The sequence below is a fragment of the Emys orbicularis genome, chromosome 8 (genome assembly GCF_028017835.1).
Source record: "Emys orbicularis isolate rEmyOrb1 chromosome 8, rEmyOrb1.hap1, whole genome shotgun sequence".
NCBI lineage: Eukaryota > Metazoa > Chordata > Testudines > Emydidae > Emys > Emys orbicularis.
The window spans coordinates 80872539-80894847 of NC_088690.1; the positions used below are offsets into that span (position 1 = coordinate 80872539).

General features: G+C 39.6%; 1 protein-coding gene across 2 annotated transcripts; it reads right to left on the minus strand.

Moving 5' to 3' along the window:
- Positions 1–524: 524 nt before the first annotated feature.
- On the minus strand, positions 525–22269 carry NPM1 (nucleophosmin 1). 2 transcript variants are annotated; one of them, XM_065408919.1, is made up of 12 exons: positions 22144–22269; positions 21098–21177; positions 15185–15304; positions 14064–14157; positions 13272–13372; positions 12004–12077; positions 9880–9928; positions 6238–6327; positions 4222–4329; positions 2498–2572; positions 1095–1129; positions 525–631 (listed from the first exon to the last, which is right to left on the minus strand). In XM_065408919.1, exons 1-12 carry the CDS (start codon positions 22202–22204, stop codon positions 601–603), a joined length of 918 nt encoding a protein of 305 aa, XP_065264991.1. In that variant the 5' UTR covers positions 22205–22269; the 3' UTR covers positions 525–600. The 2 variants fall into 2 exon arrangements, with proteins under 2 accessions (XP_065264991.1, XP_065264992.1); XM_065408920.1 differs by lacking the exon at positions 525–631 and having other exon boundaries at positions 776–1129.
- Between the last annotated feature and the right edge of the window lie 40 nt (positions 22270–22309).

Genomic DNA, 22309 nt, shown 5'->3' on the forward strand with positions numbered 1-22309 from the left:
GGCATTAACTCATACCAGAAGCTACTTTAGTCCAAAGCCCCGAAGCTTGGCACAAGGGGCATCTGTACAAAGGATTAGCTGTTTTAACTGTCAGAGAACAAGGATATCCATTGATTTGGAATAAAAGAGCTATGCTCTCTAGTGTTAGATGGAGAAGCTGTGATATGCATGGCACATCTCCACAAGCAGTGTCAAAATCTTCTGAACAGTGTTAATTCCAAGAATAGGTCCTATTAAAGACTGTTTCCTAATGTACCCTCCAAAACTTTTAGCCCACTGGTCTTAAAAATGTTTACTCCAAACCAGAGAACACTGGCATACCACAGCACTCAAAGAGCAGGCACTCCCGCACAGTTCTGCAAATTTTTCCACAGAAAGCTCATTAGGCCCAATACAAGCTCCTTAGAGGGAAGACAGACACTTGGGGACAGACTGGGAAATTAAGGATAAGGTCTTTTCTTCAAATGAGTGCAGCCAGGATTAATCCATCATTTCCCCCAACCATGTTTCTTGCTATTTAATAACATTCAGCACCTGTTAACATGCTCATGTGATCAATAATATACGGTGCAAGAGTTGTGTTTGTAAGGCTGACAATCTTCAATGTGTTGTTTCAGACATTGTCCCCAACCTTTAAAAAAAAAAAATAGATTCTGAGGCACGTTTGGGTAAAAATGTGGAATACATTTAGCAACTCCTATGAGAACTTAAAAGCTCTCATTCAATACACAGGCAACCCAACCCCTAAGCCCACAAAAATAAAGAAACGATAGTACTTTATCAAAATACTAAATTTTATTTTCACATGTACATTTAGTCTCCCCACCATTTCCATTTGTCTGACCACCACCTCTACTATGCCTTATCAAAACATTCCATACATATTTAAAATGAAGCAAAGGGTGGAGTTCTGTCTTTAAAAACTAAACAGGCATTTTGGACAACACATTCTTGGCAAAGTATTCTGGACGACATTTATCAGACGCAGTAGGGAAAGTTCTTTCAGCATATATAAAAAGGACAGCCAAATATTAATGGTTACAGAAATAAGACTGCACATTTTAATGAACGGTTTAAACTGTTTTCTTTCTTACAGAGTCTGTCTCCACTGCCAGAGAGCTTGAATAACCTGAAAGTGTACACAAAAAATGTTAGAAGTTGAAGTTAAGAATGGTCTAATTACTAATCTTCAGGATAGTACAACTTTGAGGTAACTGGATTGAACTATGCCTGTATATATGAAGTATTTTAAAAATCATTACTCCTGTATTTATCTTTACTCCACACATTTATACTATTGGTTAAAAGTATTAAAATAAAGCAACACAAATGCTGTACTCGGGGGGGGGGAAAAAACTGTATCCAACTCTACGTTGAACACATAGTAAGTCATGTTTTTGGATGTTTGTGTTAAGAAGTTGTCATCCTCTAAAAAGTGCTATTTCTGGCAAACAATGTGCAGGTAAGAAGGCAAGTTTCTACTCTGCTTTAATACTGATTAGCCACAAGAGCTTAAAATGATTACACCTGAAAGTTTTGTAGAAAGAGGCTCAAAAATGTTGATGTTTAGTAAAAATGTGGCAACAAATCCTTTACATACTATGCCGAGTATAAGCCATGCACTTTGTTGAACCAAATATACTTTTCCCCAAAACTTAAAAATGAAAGGGTTTATTTTTGTTTGTTTTGTTTTAAAAAGACTGCACACTAAGAATCTAGTGAAGGAAAATCAAAAGGAAGGGTGTGGTGGACCAGTTAGGCAAATATTGGCTGAACCCTGTCTGCCCTGACTTAAGTCAAATCAACTTCAGTAGCTGGGACTAACTGCTTTTAAACATTTTCTTTCAAGAACCTATGATTTTGTCTATCAGTCAATTTAACACCTTTGAACCACTGGAGAAAGCAGGAAAGCATAAAGCCTTCTTCCAATGACAAAATTCCTTAATGTTTCAGGAATTTTGATAGGGAAATCTAAAGCATACAGGGTTAGTCTAATGTCAAGCAATAACTAATCCTGTACCTTTCTGATACCAGCCTTTGGCATGCCCTCTCACAAGAGAGGAGTTGACTTTGGAAGACAAAGAAATAAGACTGCCATAATGTCTATTGCAAAACAATTCCCCCTTCCCAGTCCATCCCCTAACAAAAGAAAGTTTAAGAGCAGACTGCCCAAGTCGCCAAATTCAGCAGCAGGGAAAACCACAGCTCATTTCCTTAGCCAATATGGTGCCAAAAGGAAAATTCTGTGGGTTTAGTAAGCAAGAGATAATTCACTAACCATATAAAAGCTGGAAAAATGTAATAAAACATTAGCTTTTCCATCTTTGCCAACTAAACCTTTAAAACAGTTTCCATTTATTTAATGTGAAGTATTGTTTGTGGTTTGTAACCCTTTGAAACAGTCCAAAGCTTGTAGAGATTAAAAGTAAAAAAGCATCTATAAATCTTGTTACAGAAGTTCTTTTGGATTTTTCCAAGCCACTGTAAATTCAGTTACCTTCTGGTCCTGTGTCCGGAAACAATTCTTAACATAGTTGACAAATTTGGCTTCCACTTTAGGAAGGGCAGAACCCTATTGTAATAAAAAAAAAAAAAAAAAAAGGTTTAGTGCATGTAAAACCACTGAATGGCTGCAATAAATGGAGAACCCTTAAGAGAAGTCTTTTAAAACCTTAGTACAAATAAAAATTTTCAAAGCTAACTATACAGGAAACCCTGTCTATCATCAAAAGTTATTTAAAATAATTTTTTCAGCATTATCAAGGTTCTTTTACCAAACCCATCACCCTAGTATGAGGCCCTTGCCTATGCAATTGACTTGCCTTAGAATTATGCTTTTTTTTTTTTTTTTTTTTTTTATCACCACCACATCTCAGAGAATCAGTGGCCAACATTTTTATAGCTTATATTGCTGGCTCTTAATATCCACATGCACCTAAGTGTGAGGCATCTATGAAGTTGGAATGCATCTCTGGGATTCAATGTACAAGTAATTTGCAGACTAAAGTTCTTAAAGACATCCAGGAACTTGTGGACACCCTCAGTATTTTCCTTTAAAATAAACACCACCTGTCCTGTACAATCCTATGGCAAAAAAATTACTATTCAAAATTATATTTACATTAGGAAAATTATGAAGTATTTACAAGGTTAGGATGATGATTTAGGGCAGTGATATACCCAACAATTCAAAATGAGTAAGCTTAAAACGGAGTGTTTTCCACCCATAAAGTGTGGATAAAGCAAGTTTTCTACTAAATGTCAGACTACATTTTAGAACCAATTTGTATTTTATAAATTAGATAAAGTGGTCAGCAAGCCTTGTACCCTTGAGCCAAACTCTGAAGGACAAAACAAAGCTAATATTTAGGGCTCCGTGTCTGTCACGGATTCTGTGACTTTCTGCAACCCCTATGACTTCTGCAGGGGCCAGTGTGGCTGACTCTGGGGCCAGCTGCTTAGGTGGTCCTGGAGACAGCCACAGCAGCTGCTGCTCCAGCACCCTTGCTCCCCACCCCAAGATTTAATCACATGTATTTTTAGTACAAGTCATGGACAGGTCACGGGGCCGTGCATTTTTGTTTATTGTCCATGACCTACTAAAAATACCTGTGACTAAATTGTAGCCTTACTAATATTTACCCACTCTGCACAAGTGAGATGCTCACGCTCAGTCCAAGTTAAGTCCGCTGTAAAGGGTGTGGTTACTTTGAAAGTGAATAAAATGGCATCCTGTTTCTCCATCTATAGAATCAGTTACACCTAGCCAAAGCCCACTGAAAATATGGGGGTTACACAGGTATTACTGAGGGCGTAACTCACACTGTGAAACTCTTTATTGAAGGTGATAAATGAGAAAATACCCATATTTTAACAGATTCCCCACAAGGATCTCTGGGGCTGGGCCAAATTTTCAAACTTCTGCATCTTTATTACCAATTAGACATTTAAATGTTGTTTTAGTTATCTAAATACAACTTGAGGTGTCTACTTTTAAGACAGTTTGAAATTTATGTTTGAGTGCATAATTGGTATTGAAGACAGGGAAGACTGAAAACATGAAATCCTGCAATGCCATTTTCATATTGACTTCTCAGTGTCTTCTTCTATTAGGGTATTTGTCACATCTCCTTTCCATCAGGATAGCATTGCTGAACTACTTGAAATCAGGAACAAAGTATTCCATTTGGAAAACAAACATTTCCATCAGTTTAAACTCACCTTTTCTATGGTTGCCTGCATCTTTGCTTTAATCTCCTCTAGTGAAAGGGGTACTTTTGGTGATTTTGGACTTTGTGGTTTATTTTCCTTTTTATTAGATGCCGGAGTCTGAAACAAGCAGGCAGTTTGTTACACATTTGTAAAGATTTTGCAATCGCAAAGAAGCTACTTTAATTCTCCCATTACTTCAGCTTTTTTTTAAAAATGAAGTTATTAAAACCTTGTTCAAACAGTACAAAGGAAGCCACGGAATATATAAAATATATTGGACATCATTTAAGTATCCTAAGACCAAATATGGATATTAATACTGAATGATTCCTTCTTGCTCCATTTTCCGTATGACTGTTGCGCCAGTAGATTTTATGTTCTCCAGCTTCAATAAGCTACTAGAAAAGTCATCACAAAATGGAAAATTATTTAATTTGTGCTCCTTACTTCAAGTGGTGACAGGTTTTAAGGGGGCACATGTACAAACCACTCAAACTTTAGACTGATATTTATGTTACAAACAATTTACATACAATACACACTGTACTACCAAAATGGTCTATTATCAGATCACAGAAAAATGTCAGTGTCCCTTTTTCTTCACAGGAAAATTATCTGCCCAGTTCTTCCAAAGACAAACAAAAAGGTGAAACTTAAGAGGAACTACCCAACTTAAACACTAAGACAATCGATTACTATTAGGCTGGTGGTTATCAGCAAAAAGTCTATAATCAACAGTGGTGCATATGTCTGCTCCAATATTAATTATAATTCTAGAGATACTGCCAGCTAAAGGGATAGTATCATACATTTGCAAGCCTCTAGTTGCTTGGCTGGAAAATTATTTTTTTCTTGCCTTTCCATCAAAAAATAATTGTCTGAACTATGACTATAGCTCAAAGGCTTAGACCCAATCTTTCCCTTCCCATCTTTACTTCCCTTATCTGGGCTAAGTTCAGATAACTCTCATCCAAAACAATCTCAAAAAGCTACTAAAAAGCCAAATGCTCCAGAAAGTTTGGGGTTTTTTTGGATTGTGACTTTTATATGTGTGGGGGGGGAGGGGGAGCTATCAACTGGACTGATGGCTTTTCAACTTAAATCTAGCCTGCTACTTTTCCCTAGATGACTATCTTCATTCATATGCATTGGTTAGGAGTTTGGACACTATTGTGGAGAAGAAATCCTTTGCCTCACTAATCATGGCAGTAGGATTTCAAAAATTTGCAGAATGATTTCTAGCACTGCCTAACTTTCCTAGTTTACAATTCACAGGTGATCAGTGAAGAACAAATGGAAAGGACTTTTTATGCAGTCACTGTGTCAAAAACATGAGATAATTGCTTGGCACTGATTAAGGGGCCATTTGATAGTATTAAGAACTCAAGCTTAATACTTACATTAATCAAAACAGGTCACCTTACTGGACAGGACCAAAGGCAAGTCCTAGACTCACAATGGAGGTGGTCAAGATCTACCATAACAAGGATGTGACTAGACCATATCCAATTCTGTGTTGAACAAGAGATAAAGAGCTTTAAGAGTTTAAGCTCAGAGCTGGCTACCCTTTGCAGCAGTCTATGGTTGGTTGAGCTAACCTAGATAATAAACCATACTGTTTTCAAATTCAGATCAGTGCTGATTGCTCACTAAAGAGTCTGTATACCCCAGTTCCCTTACTAACTTTATCCTTAAATGAAAAGATGTGGATAATGAAATGAGTCCAGTCTTTAAGTGAGAAACCAAGTTATGGGTGAATGCAACTACAACTGTTACACCACTTCCAACATTCATATTATACGTAAGTTTCAGAGTAGCAGCCGTGTTAGTCTGTATCCGCAAAAAGAACAGGAGTACTTGTGGCACCTTAGAGACTAACAAATTTATTAGAGCATAAGCTTTCGTGGGCTACAACCCACTTTTTCGTGGGTTGTAGCCCACGAAAGCTTATGCTCTAATAAATTTGTTAGTCTCTAGTCTAAGGTGCCACAAGTACTCCTGTTCATATTATACGTAGTCACTCACTTTTGATTTAGACGCTGGTGTGGACGGCTTAGAATCTTTTCCATTTTGCTTTGATTTCGGAGTATTTTTTGCTGACAAATCCCGGGCAGGCTGAAATTAAAAGAATTTTACACTTAGCATCTTCAAAACAGAAGGAAGATATGTAATAACTGCAAATTTGAGGACAAAAGTAAACTGTTTAGTAACTATCTTGAACAAAGATGCTTTTATTTTTATCTTTTTTTTATTACTTGACAACTAGAAACGTTTATTCTCATTTAAGAGAACACTGATTTTTCCCTGCATTTCTCATAGTGAGGGAAACTCACTTTAGCAGTGAAAATAACCACAATCTGAATGACACGAAATTGTCTAGGTTATAAAGATCTAAGATGGCGGATGAGATTGCAGAGCCATTAGCCATTATTTTTGAAAACTCATGGCGATCGGGGGAGGTCCCGGATGACTGGAAAAAGGCTAATGTAGTGCCCATCTTTAAAAAAGGGAAGAAGGAGGATCCGGGGAACTACAGGCCAGTCAGCCTCACCTCAGTCCCTGGAAAAATCATGGAGCAGGTCCTCAAGGAATCAATTATGAAACACTTAGAGGAGAGGAAAGTGATCAGGAACAGTCAGCATGGATTCACCAAGGGGAAGTCGTGCCTGACTAACCTAATTGCCTTCTATGATGAGATAACTGGCTCTGTGGATGAGGGGAAAGCAGTGGATGTGTTATTCCTTGACTTTAGCAAAGCTTTTGATACGGTCTCCCACAGTATTCTTGCCGCCAAGTTAAAGAAGTATGGGCTGGATGAATGGACTGTAAGGTGGATAGAAAGCTGGCTAGATCGTCGGGCTCAACGGGTAGTGATCAATGGCTCCATCTCTAGTTGGCAGCCGGTTTCGAGCGGAGTGCCCCAAGGGTCGGTCCTGGGGCTGGTTTTGTTTAATATCTTTATTAATGATCTGGAGGATGGAATGGACTGCACTCTCAGCAAGTTTGCCGATGACACTAAACTAGGAGGCGTGGTAGATAAACTAGAGGGTAGGGATCGGATACAGAGGGACCTAGACAAATTAGAGGATTGGGCCAAAAGAAACCTGATGAGGTTCAACAAGGACAAGTGCAGAGTCCTGCACTTAGGACGGAAGAATCCCATGCACAGCTACAGACTAGGGACCGAATGGCTAGGTAGCAGTTCTGCAGAAAAGGACCTAGGGGTCACAGTGGACGAGAAGCTGGATATGAGTCAACAGTGTGCTCTTGTTGCCAAGAAGGCTAACGGCATTTTGGGCTGTATAAGTAGGGGCATTGCCAGCAGATCGAGGAATGTGATCGTTCCCCTTTATTCGACATTGGTGAGGCCTCATCTGGAGTACTGTGTCCAGTTTTGGGCCCCACACTACAAGAAGGATGTGGAAAAATTGGAAAGAGTCCAGCGGAGGGCAACAACAATGATTAGGGGTCTGGAGTGCATGACTTATGAGGAGAGGCTGAGGGAACTGGGATTGTTTAGTCTCCAGAAGAGAAGAATGAGGGGGGATTTGATAGCAGCCTACAACTACCTGAAGGGGGGTTCCAAAGAGGATGGAACTCAGCTGTTCTCAATGGTGGCAGATGACAGAACAAGGAGCAATGGTCTCAAGTTGCAGTGGGGGAGGTCTAGGTTGGATATTAGGAAACACTATTTCACTAGGAGGGTGGTGAAGCACTGGAATGCGTTACCTAGGGAGGTGGAGGAGTCTCCTTCCTTGGAGGTTTTTAAGGCCCGGCTTGACAAAGCCCTGGCTGGGATGATTTAGTTGGGAATTGGTCCTGCTTTGAGCAGGGGGTTGGACTAGATGACCTGCTGAGGTCCCTTCCAACCCTGATATTCTATGATTCTAAGATGGGCATTGACCAATTCCGGTCAGTTACACCACATGAAAGTAGAATGAATATGCAGGTCATCTGCCAGAAAGTCTGCAGATTTTCTGGAGCAAAGGGGGTACACATAGGAGATACCTTGCTTTTTATTCTACTAAATCTTATATGCAATACCGACAAATAAGTCACTGCTGCTTTTGCTATTCCAAGCTAACTCTCTGGGCAAGAGAACAGCTGGTATCACTATATAGCGAGATCCATGTTGCAGAGCAAACAATGGTCTAAAGGCACTCGGTGAACAAGAAGAGTTGCCACATAACCAGGCCAAAGGGGGTGAACACACATGGAATGGGGAATTTGATAGGTCAAGTGTTAATTACTTGCCATTGGTAAGAAAAAGCCCAATGGACCTATTAAGATTTCCTTTCAACATATTCCAAGGTTTGTACTCCAATTGTAAGTCTACAATTCACTAGTTATAAGTGTATATGAGCAACTGAAGGGAAAATGGAGGAATAGCTAGGATTGGACAGAACTCACAACCAAACAACGAACTGTGAATTACTTTGTTATTTCAGTACAAGTGGTGTACAGACTGGCCCTCAAAGTCCTAGCCCTTTTGATTAAGGTAACTTTTGAAATATGAAGTGATGCAATGCTGTTCCAAGTCTGCAAAAAGGCTGAAAGATTAGACCAAGTGTAAAGTAGCCCATTAATTTAAGGAGTGCAGGTTGACAATTTTAAACATAAAATCAGTAACTTGCAGTGAAAAATACCACAAATGAGCTTTTCCCAAGTAGCTGGATATTTCATTTATATAAAAAGTTTTCCCACAGGATAATTTTGCAAGTTTTAAAGATGCAAATAAACTTCTGTAATACTTGACATATCCTGAATTTATCTGAAGATTTACATCCCCCTCCGCACTTGGTGATCAACACCCAAGCTTACCAGGAAATCCCTGGATTTCTTCAGAAGAGGTGCACCCTATGGCCCAACTAATATTGGAAACCAGGCTGCACACCATTTTCATTATGGGACTTGCCCAGCCAAACTCCTCTGCCACCAATACCCAATTTTGTACCAACTCAATTTCTAGCTAATTACAGCAATGCTTATGCCCACCCCTGGCAAACTACTAAATGACGTGCACCCTGGGGTACTCTCAATTCTACTGTTGAATGATCTGGAACACCCTGAGATTTGGCAGCCTTGAACTAGCACATACTTAGTTTGAGAGTTGGCCAAATATACCAACGAGGATTAAGGAATGTATGTATCAGCATGCAAAGAAAAGACCTAGGATCAACTGGATTAGTTAAACATAACCTGGAAGTTCAAGACAACTAACATGTTAGTAATATCAGTAAGTAAAAACAAACTTTGGGGGAAAATGTTTTTAAAATTTAGAGGCTTTGAATCTGCAGCACAACTGTGACAACAGAAACTGAATTAAATAACTATTCATATATAATTAGTAGGTGAAATAATTCTGAATGAAATGAAAGCTGGTGGTTTAATTTCCTGTAGCATACTGATAAGTTTTCTGCAGGACTGTACATATAGGGTTGAGAACTATTTTGTTTTTTGCATTACCTCAATGCTCTCAAAGTGGAAACTAAATTACATAAAATAAGCAGAAAGCGACAATAGTCATGTGTACCTGAGACAGAAGTTTCAACTACCTAAATATGTAAACACCACTATTTTCATTATGTTTTAGGGTGACTGATACTAAAGATCTGGAAGTTTTCAAAAATCCAGACAAACATGGTCTCAAATATGAAGACGACTTACTTTCTTCATTGGAATCTTCTCTTCTTCCTCTTCATCTAAATCATCATCACTAGAATTAAAAATTACATTACTAAGAAGCCCACCCCAATAGGTACATAACTGTCTCAATTAACCCAAACAGTTCATTTTTCAGTGACTTCATCCTCATTCCTGTTCTTTCAATGGAAGATGTTACAGTGAAGTAAGTGGACTTTGTCAAAAGCAAGCTAAATAGAAGACTAACTTTAAAGGAATCTTCTGTAAGGTTACTATTTTACTACCCATCTTGGAAGAATGTATCAAGCAAAAGTAGAGACTCTTTCAAACACTAAAAGACCATTTTTCTAATTTTCTTCCACTTACTACTGCAGTAAGAGTAAATTAGGAAGTTAAACAGCACAGTGCACATTTTAAGATATATATCATGCATGCTTGGAAACTGCCACTTCAAGTACTGTAACTCCTCACTTAACGTTGTTTCAAAGTTGGGGAACATGCTTGTTTAAAGTTGTGCAATGCTCCCTTATATCATCATCTGGCTGCCTGCTCTGTCCACTGCTTGTAAGATTCTGTGGAAGAGCAGCAACTTCACAAGGGAACATTGCACAAGCTCCTCTTCTCCCCCTCCCTCCCAGCGCTTCCCCCACTGGCGGTTTGGCAGCGCTTAGGCCTTTCTGGAAGGGAAGGGGAGGAGCGGGGACGCACTGGGCGGGGGGGAAGAGCAGGGATGCAGCATGCTCCGGAGAGGAGGTGGAGTGGGGGTGAGAAGAGGTGGGCCTGGAGTAGAGCGGAGCGGGGATGGGAAGAGGCGGGCCTGGAGCATCCCCCAGCGAAGTCGACGCCTGTTCTTCTGGGGGAAAGCTGCCGCTGCGCAAGGTGCTTCCTAGTGTCCCTGCCAGCAGCGGGCTGTGGCAGTGTGGGGTAAGCCGGGGCACCTCCCAACCACAGTACAGCACTGTACAGTATATAATGCCTTTTGTTTGCCCCCAAATTTCCTTGGAACCTAACCCCTCGCATTTACATTAAATCTTATGGGAAAATTGGATTTGTTTAACATAGTTTCACTTAAAGTTGCATTTTTCAGGAACAGAACTACAACATTAAGTGAGGAGTTACTGTACATACAGCATACTCTGCTGACAACTCTGCAGAGTTTTGTATTTATGAAGAATGAGAAAAATATAATTAAGATGCTCTACAAAAAAGTGTTCATAAACATTTAAAACCTAGGTTGTTCGGCTTAAATTGCTTTCTTCCCTTCTTTCAGATCTCCAGGAAAGTAGCTCTATCTTTCTCCACTTCTGCCTACCTTTGCACTTGCCCCTAACACTTCTCTCCCCTCTGGTTTTCACACTCCCTATGCTACCTCTAGATTCTGCTTTAGTACAGAAGTAGCATGCTGCTAGAAGATTTTAAGAAGTTTTGCTGAGGGGGTCAGATTTCATTTTTTATAATTTGTTTTCCCTGACAGTTTGCAACGCAGCAGCCTCTCACAGAAGCACTTCAGCTTCACATTCATTTGTGTGCTTCAATAACCCTGCTTCTCTAACTGAACTGGAATATCCCAACAGCATTTTCTGCCAAAAAAATTATTGCACATAAGTGGGGGATCTCTCTCTTTTTAAAAAAAAACAAAAGAAAAAAAACCCCAGAGATCCCATCACGTTCCCAAATGCCTAAAACAGACTCCCAGCCTTGAGTCAGTGTTGAAAGTAATCCATACAGCAATAATATGGCATAAAGCCAGATCTTATCTGGGGATAAGGCTCACTAATTTCTAGGCTAATTAAGAACTAAATCCAAAATAACTTGATTCAATGTCATGCATATTTTTTATGCTCTGAAGCAGGGGTTCTCGAACTTTTGTACTGGTGACCCCTTTCACATAGCAAGCCTTTGAGTGCGACACCCCTCCCCCCTTATAAATATATTTAAAAGTGTTTTTAATTTAACACCATTATAAATGCAGGAGGCAAAGCGGGGTTTGGGGTGGAGGCTGACAGCTTGCAACCCCTCATGTAATAACCTCGTGACCCCCTGAGGGGTCCCAACCCCCAGTTTGAGAACCCCTGCTCTGAAGTCATTACCTCTGAAAACTAAACATTTCAAAAATGCATTGCAAAAAGAAAGGAGAAAGATACACACTCTTCATCATCTTCATCCTCATCGTCATCATCTTCATCCTCATCGTCATCATCTTCTAACAATTTTGCTTTTTTCTTTAGAGAAAACATTTGTTACAAAACTGGTTACAAAGTTAAACAAATGGTTTTCTGAGAGTGCAATACAGATGGTACACCAAAGTTTGTCAGAAATTTGCTCTTCCCATAAGCTATTGTATTACCAACAAGATGAAGGCCTCTTCTAGAGTTGCACCAGTTTAAATGTGTCACTTTATATCGAAGCAAGTAACCTGGTGCCAACTTGTGTGTTGGCACTTCAAACTGATTTAAAGCGGACTTATATTGGTGTACTTTGTATTGGTAAATTTACAAACTAAACTGATACTCCTTTAAAACCGATGAGTGCCTACACAAGGACCTGGTTTAACAAAATCATTTTTTAAATTAAGTTAAAGTTAAACCACTGCAACTTTTATATATGTGGCCAAGTCAGAAAAATCAGTTCTGCTAATGCCAATACATTAAAAGCTTGACCAAATCTATGGAATAAGAACCAAGAGAAGAAAGCCCAGGTCTAAAACAGCGGAAGCAAGTTTAAACACCAGTGAAGAATGAGGCTACTGATAAAAGGTACAGTATAAAACAGATGAGTCTACACACTTTGGGATAGAGGATGATATCACAATAGATGGTGCAAGAGGGGAGCACAGAATTAGTGCCATTTAAATGTTTATTGATGAGTACAGTGCTCCAAATACTCTACAACCACAAGACAGTCAGAACTGGCAACACCAGGTGTTGCTTGTTCTGGTTTCAATGTGGTTAAAGGAGTTAACCATATGCTCACCATAAGCCAAAATACGCATTTGTTTTAAAAAAATACAGCTGATGCTACAAAACTAACAGAGAATACCTGGCATGGAATCCTATGTGAGAAGGCCGATCACTGTGCATTATCTCCAATTTAATCACACAGAACATGGCTTTCACTACTATCAGTTATACATTCAACCCCACAATTTTTACACTAAAAAAAATTGAAAAATACTAACCACTAACATCCAGTCAGACTTTAAAAATACTGTTAAATATACTTTAGAACTGTATGGGAAAGTCTTAGTACTGATTTCCAGGATCTGAGTACCAGGTAACCTTTCTCCTGCAGTTGTCAACAATCACCACCTTAATCATGGTAAGGAATGCAGCTGCTTACTCTGCTTTAGGTGGCAGTGATATAAACTCTTCCAGGAGAAAGTCTTGAACATACTTCATAAGAAACCTCAACTCTACCTGTGGACTTTTAGCTGCTATTCCGCTTGCTGGTCTCTTTGCTGAAGTGTTTAATATCTTCACTTCATCTTCATCGTCAGACTCTGGTTCTTCCTCTAATGCTAAAAAACAATACATGAATATTTTTGTACAAGGTCAAAGTGTTTACCATATTAGGGTCACACAGAGCTACAAAACACACATCACTGCCAATTTTCTATAACTGGAGTTCCCTTGAGGAGTTTTAGAATTAACAAATGCAGAAGAAAGTAGTTTTTCCACTAGTAAGCAGCCATGTTACCCAAAAATCAAGCTGAGGCTATTTGGGGTAACTTTCTATGTTCAACTTATAAATATGGTTAATTTTACAAAACTGTGTTATTAATGAATGTTTCACTGGACATGGGGTCAGTCATATACTATTAGTGCCAGGGTTGTGTCCTTCTAGGACCAGGGACAACAGAGAATATTAGCATAACTAGCTCCCATTCAAATGGGAGCAATCTTAGGACAATGGAATGGCCACATCTTAGGTGACACCAGAAGTCTAAAGCAGTGGAATTTTTCCAGAAAGAGGAAACAAAGAAACTGGGTGTTAATGATAGCATTTAAAACCAGGGGCTCAAAGAGGAACAAGGGCTCATGCTTTTGTAGCAGAGGGGTCCTTTTTGGCCTAGTGTGTCCAGCAAAGGGAGCTTTACCTGGGCTGTGACACAAACTAACCAGTTTGGTCAGTTTAGAATGTATTCTATATTTCTACGACTAATATGAAACCATATTTAAAAATGCACTGAGAAGACATACGATACATACCTACAAGATGCTGGCCACTGACATGAACGGGCCCTGAACCACATTTCAACCTCAAAACGACTGGAGGTGTAATCTCAAAGCCACCTAAAGAAACCTGGAGAAAGTATGTTGGTTATTTAACAAAAGTATTATTGATGGCAACTTAGCGAACACTTGAACACCAAATAGTAAGTGCCAGAACAGGCAGCCAACTGAAATGATGCAGAAACAATGAAAATGGTAGAGCTGAAAGAGCTGGCATTAACAAAAATGCAACAAACCAGTCACTTCCTCATAGCGGCAGTCAAGAAGGAATTATTAAAATGTTCAGTGGGCATTATTTATAACCCACATACGAGTGGTACCCAGTACAGTACCTCACTCATGCTCTACAGTGTTCCGCTAGACTCATACTAAACAGGTAAGAGCAAGAGAGAACCCTGGCAGGTATCTAAAAACTCCCTGGGGTCTGAGAACCAAACTGAGTTCTCATCTCACTATAGATCAACATCAGTATATAGGTTGTGTGTGTCTACCTGGCCCCTCAATTCCACCTTTAAAATGGTCTCTTCACCACTGTGTAACCCACTGCCTTCCCCCAAAGGGTATGCACAGGTGCAATTGGAGTAACTATGCATAAGGAGTAACATCTATCTCACACACTTGTTGGCTCTACAGGACTAACGAATAACGCAACAGAAACTCGTCACTGACGCATGCAATTATGATTGAACACCTAGGTGCACATTTGCTGAGTAACAAGCACAGTGATTTAGAAACAAGTAACTGAAATCGCTCTGAATAAAATAAGCTTCCATTAAGAGATTTAAGAAACCTAAGACCACCCAATTTTTTTCCCGTATTTTAATTAAAATGGAGGCTTTATAATGTTAAAAATTCTTCCATGTTTCCAAACTAAATATGACAGTTATGCTCATGTCCAAGAACCTGAGAACGAACTGACCAGAGAACCATCCACGAACACAAATGAAATAGCAGAAGTATTTTAAAAATTCTCATTTTAACTCCCAAAGTTAGAAACAAGGGTTTGCTTTACTATTTCTACTTTGTTAGTGTTTCTTAGTTGAGATTACCACTTGACACCAACGTTTATCAATAATATTATAAAGGTTTGTCCTTACCGTAGGCTGTACTGACATTTTCAAAGATGCCAGTGTGACCTTAATAGGGTTCCCTTCATAGTCCAACGCCTCTGCTTCTATAACGTGTAATTCATCTTTGGCACCAGCGCCTAAACTGACCTATGCAAGAAGTGAAATATATTATCCTTTATGAAAAGTTGAACCACCATTTTAAAGTTGTAAAACTGTTAGGAGAAACTTTTTAAGATCTATTTGAAAGTAATTCATTCACTATTTTAACAGTATTTTTACCCCTTAAGACTAAGTAAAGATGTTTCTTGGTTATCTTTCTGCAGTGAAACCACCAGAGACTTATTTAATTACCATCAGACTGCAGTTAGATATGACCTGCATTACTAATTTTCAGTAATGAGAAAATAGTAACCAAACTGAACTTTTTATGCTACAAGATGCATTGAACAAAATAAGGTTTTTATAGTGTTTAGTTGTATATCCATACAGTTCCATCATTCCTCAAAACCATAGTGACTAAGATCAAACTGATCTAGTGGGCCAGGTGAATCCATCTGGTAATGGATATTCCAGGGACACTGACTTCCACAGATGAAAACAGCACAGCCACTTAACCTCTTGTTCTCTCTAGACTTGCACTGTACCAATTAACCGGCTGGGGAAAGCTGTCTGGTCCAGACATGGGTACTAGCCAGGCATTTGTGATGCAAGTGAGGCCAGTATCTTATAAGATCTGATTAAGGCTATTGCTTGTTTTATTCAATATTGCATACAGTTCTGGTCGCACCATCTCAAAAAAGATTAGAATTGAAAAAAGTAGAGGGCAACAAAAACAATTAAGGGTATGGAACAGCCTCAATATGAGGAGAGATTAAAAAGACTGGGACCATTCAGTTTAGAAGATAAGACAATTTAGGGGAGATTTGATAAAGGTCTATGAAGTCATGAATGGTGTTGAGAAAATCAAGTTTTTTTTAAATCCCTTCACATAACAAAACCCAGGGGTCACCCAATGAAACTAATAGGCAGCAGGTCTAACACAAACATAAGGAAGTACTTGATCACACAATGCACAATCAACCCATAGAACTCGTTGCCAGGGGATGTTGTGAAGGCCCAAATATGACTGGGCTCAAAAAAAAAAATTAGTAAGAGTTCATGGAGGAAAGGTCCAAGATGGTCAGGGACACAACCCAAGTTCCCTGTAAGCTGTGCAGCTTCCTATTTAGCACCGTGCAGGCACTCAGGGAACCTGCCCAGCAGGGAGTCAGGACCTGGCCACAGCCAGTGGAGGGATGCCCATAGGCACCGACTTCCCCTCTAGCGGGGTATGTGTGTTCGACCCCCCCTCCGTCCCCAGGCCCCGTTCCCGCTCCTCCCCCTCCCTCATGGAGCTTCCTACACACCGTGAAATAGTAGCTGTTTGCAGCAGGAGGGAGGTGGAGGAGTTGGTCAGCAGGGCTGCTGACAGATGAGAGGTGCTGGGGAGCTACACCTACTGATTTCTCTGTGGGTGCGCTAGCCCTGGAGTTGCCTATGGGGGTGCCCCTCCCTCAGCCCCAGCCTGCAATTTACTTGAAAGTTGTGCTTATCTTCTCTCCCAAGTTTGTTTTCTGTAATGTTTAATTTTTTTAACTCAGTTTTTGTCCATCTAGTGTTGGGATTAGTTTACATTCTTTCAGTTTCCTATTCCATCTTTTAGACAGTAATATCCTCCCCATCAGACACTCAGTCACTCACTTCATGCCAAGTGGCAGCTCTGATTAGTCAGGGAGTATCTACTTGCTCTTTCCATCCTATGGCCCAGATGCTGGTGCTGTGCTCTGCTGTATTTTGCTGACTGACAGCAACTGTTTTGTATGTCTGTTGATCTGTCCGCCCTATCCCCTTGTGGCAAGAGGCTGCATTAGCAGCTCAGAGGAGCTGCTAGTAGCCATCCAACAGCTGAGAGTAACAGCTGAGTTTGAATCCGGAAGCCATGTAGCTAATGGCCACAGAATCTATAAGGAACCATTGCGATCATGTAGTCTGATTTCCTGTATAGCACAGACCATACATAGAACTTCCATAAAATAATTCCTAGAGCAGATCTCTTAGAAAGACACCCAATCTTGATTTTAAAGTTAATGATGGAAAATCCACCATGACCCCTCATTTCCTGTCTGAATTTGCCTAGCTTCAACTTCCAGCCACTGGATGGTGTTATATCTTTCTCTGTTATATTGAAGGGCCCATTAAATCTTTGTTCCCCATGTAGGTACTTAAGGTAATCAAATAACCCCTTAACCTTCTTTGTTAAGCTAAATAGATTGAGCTGCCTGAGTCTATCACTATAAGACATGTTTTCTAACCCTTTAAGGATTCTCCTGGCTCTTCTCTGAATGCTGTCCAATTTATCAACATCTCTCTTGATCTGTGGGCCCCAAAACTCAACACAGAAACAGTAGCACCAGTGCCAAATATAGAGGTAAAATAACCTCTCTACACCTACCCGAGACAACATTTTAAGCATCTGAAAGGCTACTCAGTGATTTATGTAATGTATTGTAGTATATATATAGTTCACATGTAGTTCATTATGACCTTTTCCTTCTAAACATACAATCAGAGAAGGTTCCATTTTTTCTAGTTCACCTCTTCCCCATCTATTATGAGAGCATTTATGTAAATTAGCATATCTATATTTAATCTAGAAACTCTTGGGGGCAGGGGCAGTTTTATGTCAAGTGGGATCTCTGGACACTACTGCAGTACAAACTATAGCTTCACAGATTAGACAGTCAGAAGGGATCATTGTGATCATCTAAGTCTGACCTCCTGCATAACACAGGCAGAACTTGCCGGAATTTTTTAATCCCTGTTTGATTAGACTAGAGTATCTTTTAGAGAAAGATACAATCTCAATTCCCAGTGATGTACATTCCACAACCCCAATGAAGGAGTCATTGTCAAGGCTTGGTTTCACTTTTCATTAAATACAGGGAATCAACCTGTTTAGTATGAAAAATATATAACACCTTCCACAGATTTATAACCCAAGCTGTTGAGTAAAGACTGAACTTCCTGAAATTTTTCAAATAAGTGTTGAGGTTTATTAAAGTATCAGACCCTTAAAATTTTTATTTTGAGTGTCATGATTTTCTAGCCTCATGTGGCAATTTTTTTAAAATTGACCTTCTTGTAGCATTTATTTAAGGGATGGGCTACTTTTGAAAGGCTTACTATGCATTTATTAATAAAATTTGTTAAATTATGAAAAATGCTGTTAAGAATGCTGAATACTTCAGAACTTAAACTTTCTGTAGTGATACTGGAAGGCTGTCATCCCTCCATACTCAAGCAGAGTTAAAAATGTGCGTTCGTTCCCTGCAGCATACGGCGACTGTGACAGTGTTGAAGTGTGGTGGAGAAGCAGGTATGCCACTGGCAAGTGACCTAACTTTACTTCCTTGCTTTTGTATGTGAAACCTTAACTGCTAGAAGTGTTTGTGTATGAATAATAAGAATGGCTTTCTTATCACACACAAACTGCATTAGAGGCCATGCCTTTTCCCTCGGTTAGATAGCAGCAAAATTGTCCATCAGTTTCACAGACTGTATAGACGCCTTGACAGTACTTTTTTAGTGTGGGCTCTCTTATGATATCCATGATGGAATAACTTTACTGGAGCCAACTGTAGGTTATGTTTCATTTAGTAAGTGAATCACTGTTTTCATGATTGTATGTTCTTCTGAACAGGAGATCGTGTATAGCCTAAGCAGACTTCAGTATCCAGCTCTCTGCTATCATGTAATGTAATTTGGCTTTCACTTATCACAATTTTATAGTCTTTGTATTACACGATTGATTTTGGGTACACCTAGGAGCTCAATCTCCAGTCTTTGACACACTTCAAAAATAAGTAGTAAAACTCCAGAAAAGGCGAGAAAAATTTAAGCTCGTCTCACGTAAAAAAATCTATCAACTGCAAAATTTAATCATTTTCTTGCTTTGATTTTTAAACAGCTACAAACAGTTGCAAAAGTACCATTATGCCCCTTTAAGCTCCATATGGGACAACCAACCCATATTTAGCACTGTGAAAATAAATTTAATTTTGCATTTCAATGCATACCCTAGTGGGAAAGATTCTCTTTAAAGGCAAACTGAAAAACATTCATTAACATAGATATATTTATATAATTACTTCATAGTCATATGTTTTAAAAGAACATCTTCCAAACTGAGTCCAGGGTTTTCTTTCCCTCTTATGAGGGGGTAAAGAAATCTGAGTAAGAACGTTTTCTACACTTAAGCATGATTTCATCAACTGCTGCTATTTAGTTTCACCCAGAAAAATCTCAAGGAGCTTTTGACTATATATAAGAATCACTTCTGTCCACCACTGAAATGCAGACATTACTGGTATTCTGCATCAATCACTACATTAAATGTTTTAGGAAGAAATAATTAATAAAGTACAGTATTTTTCTCTTATGTGCAGAGTGGATAAAAATCAAAGATTGTAAGTATTTTAAATTAGATATGAAATCAACAATTTATGTTAAGGCCTAAATTTACTATAATATTCAAATTAAATAAAAAAATAATATTAAACAGTACATGTTTGCTGCCAAGTTTCAAACCACTGAACTGGAGAGAGTCACTGGTTAAGCACCTGGAACCAGTTTGTTGAAGTTCTAACCCAGCTTTTAGTTCAACCACTAGCTCATGAACAGTTAAAAACCACCAGGAGTTGAAAAGGCAGGAAAGCTTGTTTTCCTCTTCCAATATATGAATAAAAACTAGGTGTGAAAGATGAGATCTACTAGTTCTAAAATCTTGAAGGAGGATATGGGGACCAGACATAATCAGTTCAATTCACTAACCACAAACAAGACTTCCTTAGCTTTAAATATAAAGAAATTTTTTTAACAAAACATGGTTATGTACCAGCACATTTAAAGTAGTTTTATTTAGTAAAGTTAAAATTCTATTTTGTGCATTTTAATTACATTTGCATTTCTATCCAAATACAGCATGAGACGAAGTAATAAAAAAATAATCGTCCAAGAAGTGCATCAGTCACCATTTTCTAACAAGTAAAAATTAAGAATCTGAGTAAGTGCAAGTTAAACTATGTAACAGCATAATTAAATCTGTATATACTGTATCCTCCTGGCTAGCAAAAAGCACCACCAAACTTAGTATAAAGGCTGTATTTAGCTGCAAATCAAAATATTTTGATTAACAAATGAAAATCAACATCTCTAAGAAAATAGAAGGACAAAAATGCAAAATAGGACTAAAATTGAGGATTTAAATTAAGGTTTCCTGCTTGCCATGATTAAAACCAACGCCTTAAATCAATCCACCCTGCTATAAGCAGTGATATCATACATGTAGTTATTTCATCAAGTCTCGCAATGGAAAAGAATCCTGAATTCTTAAACTGGCAAGCAAGTGAGCAAATTGCTTGGTAAGTAAATGGTTAAGCTTGACATACAGGTATTTTAATTTTTGTGGTAGTGAAAAGGTATAATCATTACTCAGTTTGTATTAAATAGTTTTTACTTTTCCAAAACAAAGTTCCAACATATCAATCGGATATACATAACATGCTTATTTATCTTCATCTTCAAAAAACAAGAGTTCTCAGTAAATTATTTTAATTACATCAATAACTCAAGAAATTTTAATAAAAATTATGGAAACAATAGAAAATAACAAGTTTCATGTAATTTGACACTTAAGAATCTATCCCAAATTACTTTAATAGTTTTTATAAATTTCACAAAGCACCTCTAATACACAATGGAGCAGAGCATCCAAGACACAAAACTGCACAGCAGGATAAAAGTGTGATTCAATTATTTGCATTTATGATTCCCATGATTATGAAGGCTGAGAGCTACTTTTCACAGGACCATAACCTTTAGTTTCCAAGAATGAGGACTTACTGTTCTCAGTGACAACTGGTGTTCATTTTCCTCATCATGCACCTTGAAGTGATACTCCTTATCTGCCTTTAGTTCACAACCTGCAAAAGACCAGTTAAGTTACAGGTAAAGTATTTAAACCATAACATTGCACATTTATTTATTGTATATTACAATCTTGATCCTTTCAGTACTTATTTATTAGAAGTTAATATATTCAAAACCTGCAAGCTTGCACCCCAAAAAACTAAATTTGTATACAAAATGAGAGTTCTTCAATGCTCACATCTCAGACTTAATAGCAGAAAACAGTGCAGTGAGGTCTCAATATCAAAGTTAACCTTTTAAAAAAAAACCAACAAAACATTTGCTAGTACGCCACAAAAAGGCAGAGCACAATACTTGCTTCTTATTTGGACACCTGATCAGTAATTTGCAAGTGTCGATAATTTGTAAGGGGTCTCAGAGTCATTTGTGCAAGCTACTGAGGTTAAAATGTATTAAAACAACAGTTAGCTGCAGGGGGCCGATCGTGTGTTAAATATGGGCCTGCGGGGTTCACCAACAGGGCCCGGTTCCGCCCACGCCTGTTCTGTCCACAGAGCGCGGCCCTTCCACGTGCTTCACCGAGACGCAGCCGCCCCACGCTGCCATGTGCGCCTAGGGCATCTACCGGCTACAGGCCCGCCGGTGAGAGAAAAGCGCGTCCCTGGGAACTAGCGGCTCCTGTGGCCGGGTGGCAGAGCGGCGAGAAGCGGCTGCTCCTGCCTGCGGAACAGGGGAGAAAGAACAAAGCGCCAGCCGCTGCCAGGAGCTGGAGGCCGCAACAGACGCCACGTGCGAGCGCCGGACACGTGGTGGCGGGGGGCTGCCGCTCCTAGAGCATCCCCGCCGAGCCCCCGCGCGCGAACCCTGATCCCGATCGCGCGCCCCCACCGAGTCCTCGCGCGCGCCCCACCCCCACCGCGCGAGCAGCCTGGGCCCAGGCGGCCGCGCCATGCCCGCGAGGATAGCGGTCCCCAGGCGGGGCGGGCCCGACCGTGGGCGGCCCCGGCGCGGGGCGTTACCGAAGAGGAAGGTCTGAGGGCGCAGGGGGCCCATGCTCTCCATGTCCATGCTGTCCTCCATGGTCTCGGGCCTGCTCCTCGGGGGGCCAGTGGCTGCGCTCTCCGGACGGAATCGCACTGAGGGGAAGCTTTCTTCACGCCCACTCCCATATATAGCCTCCGTGTT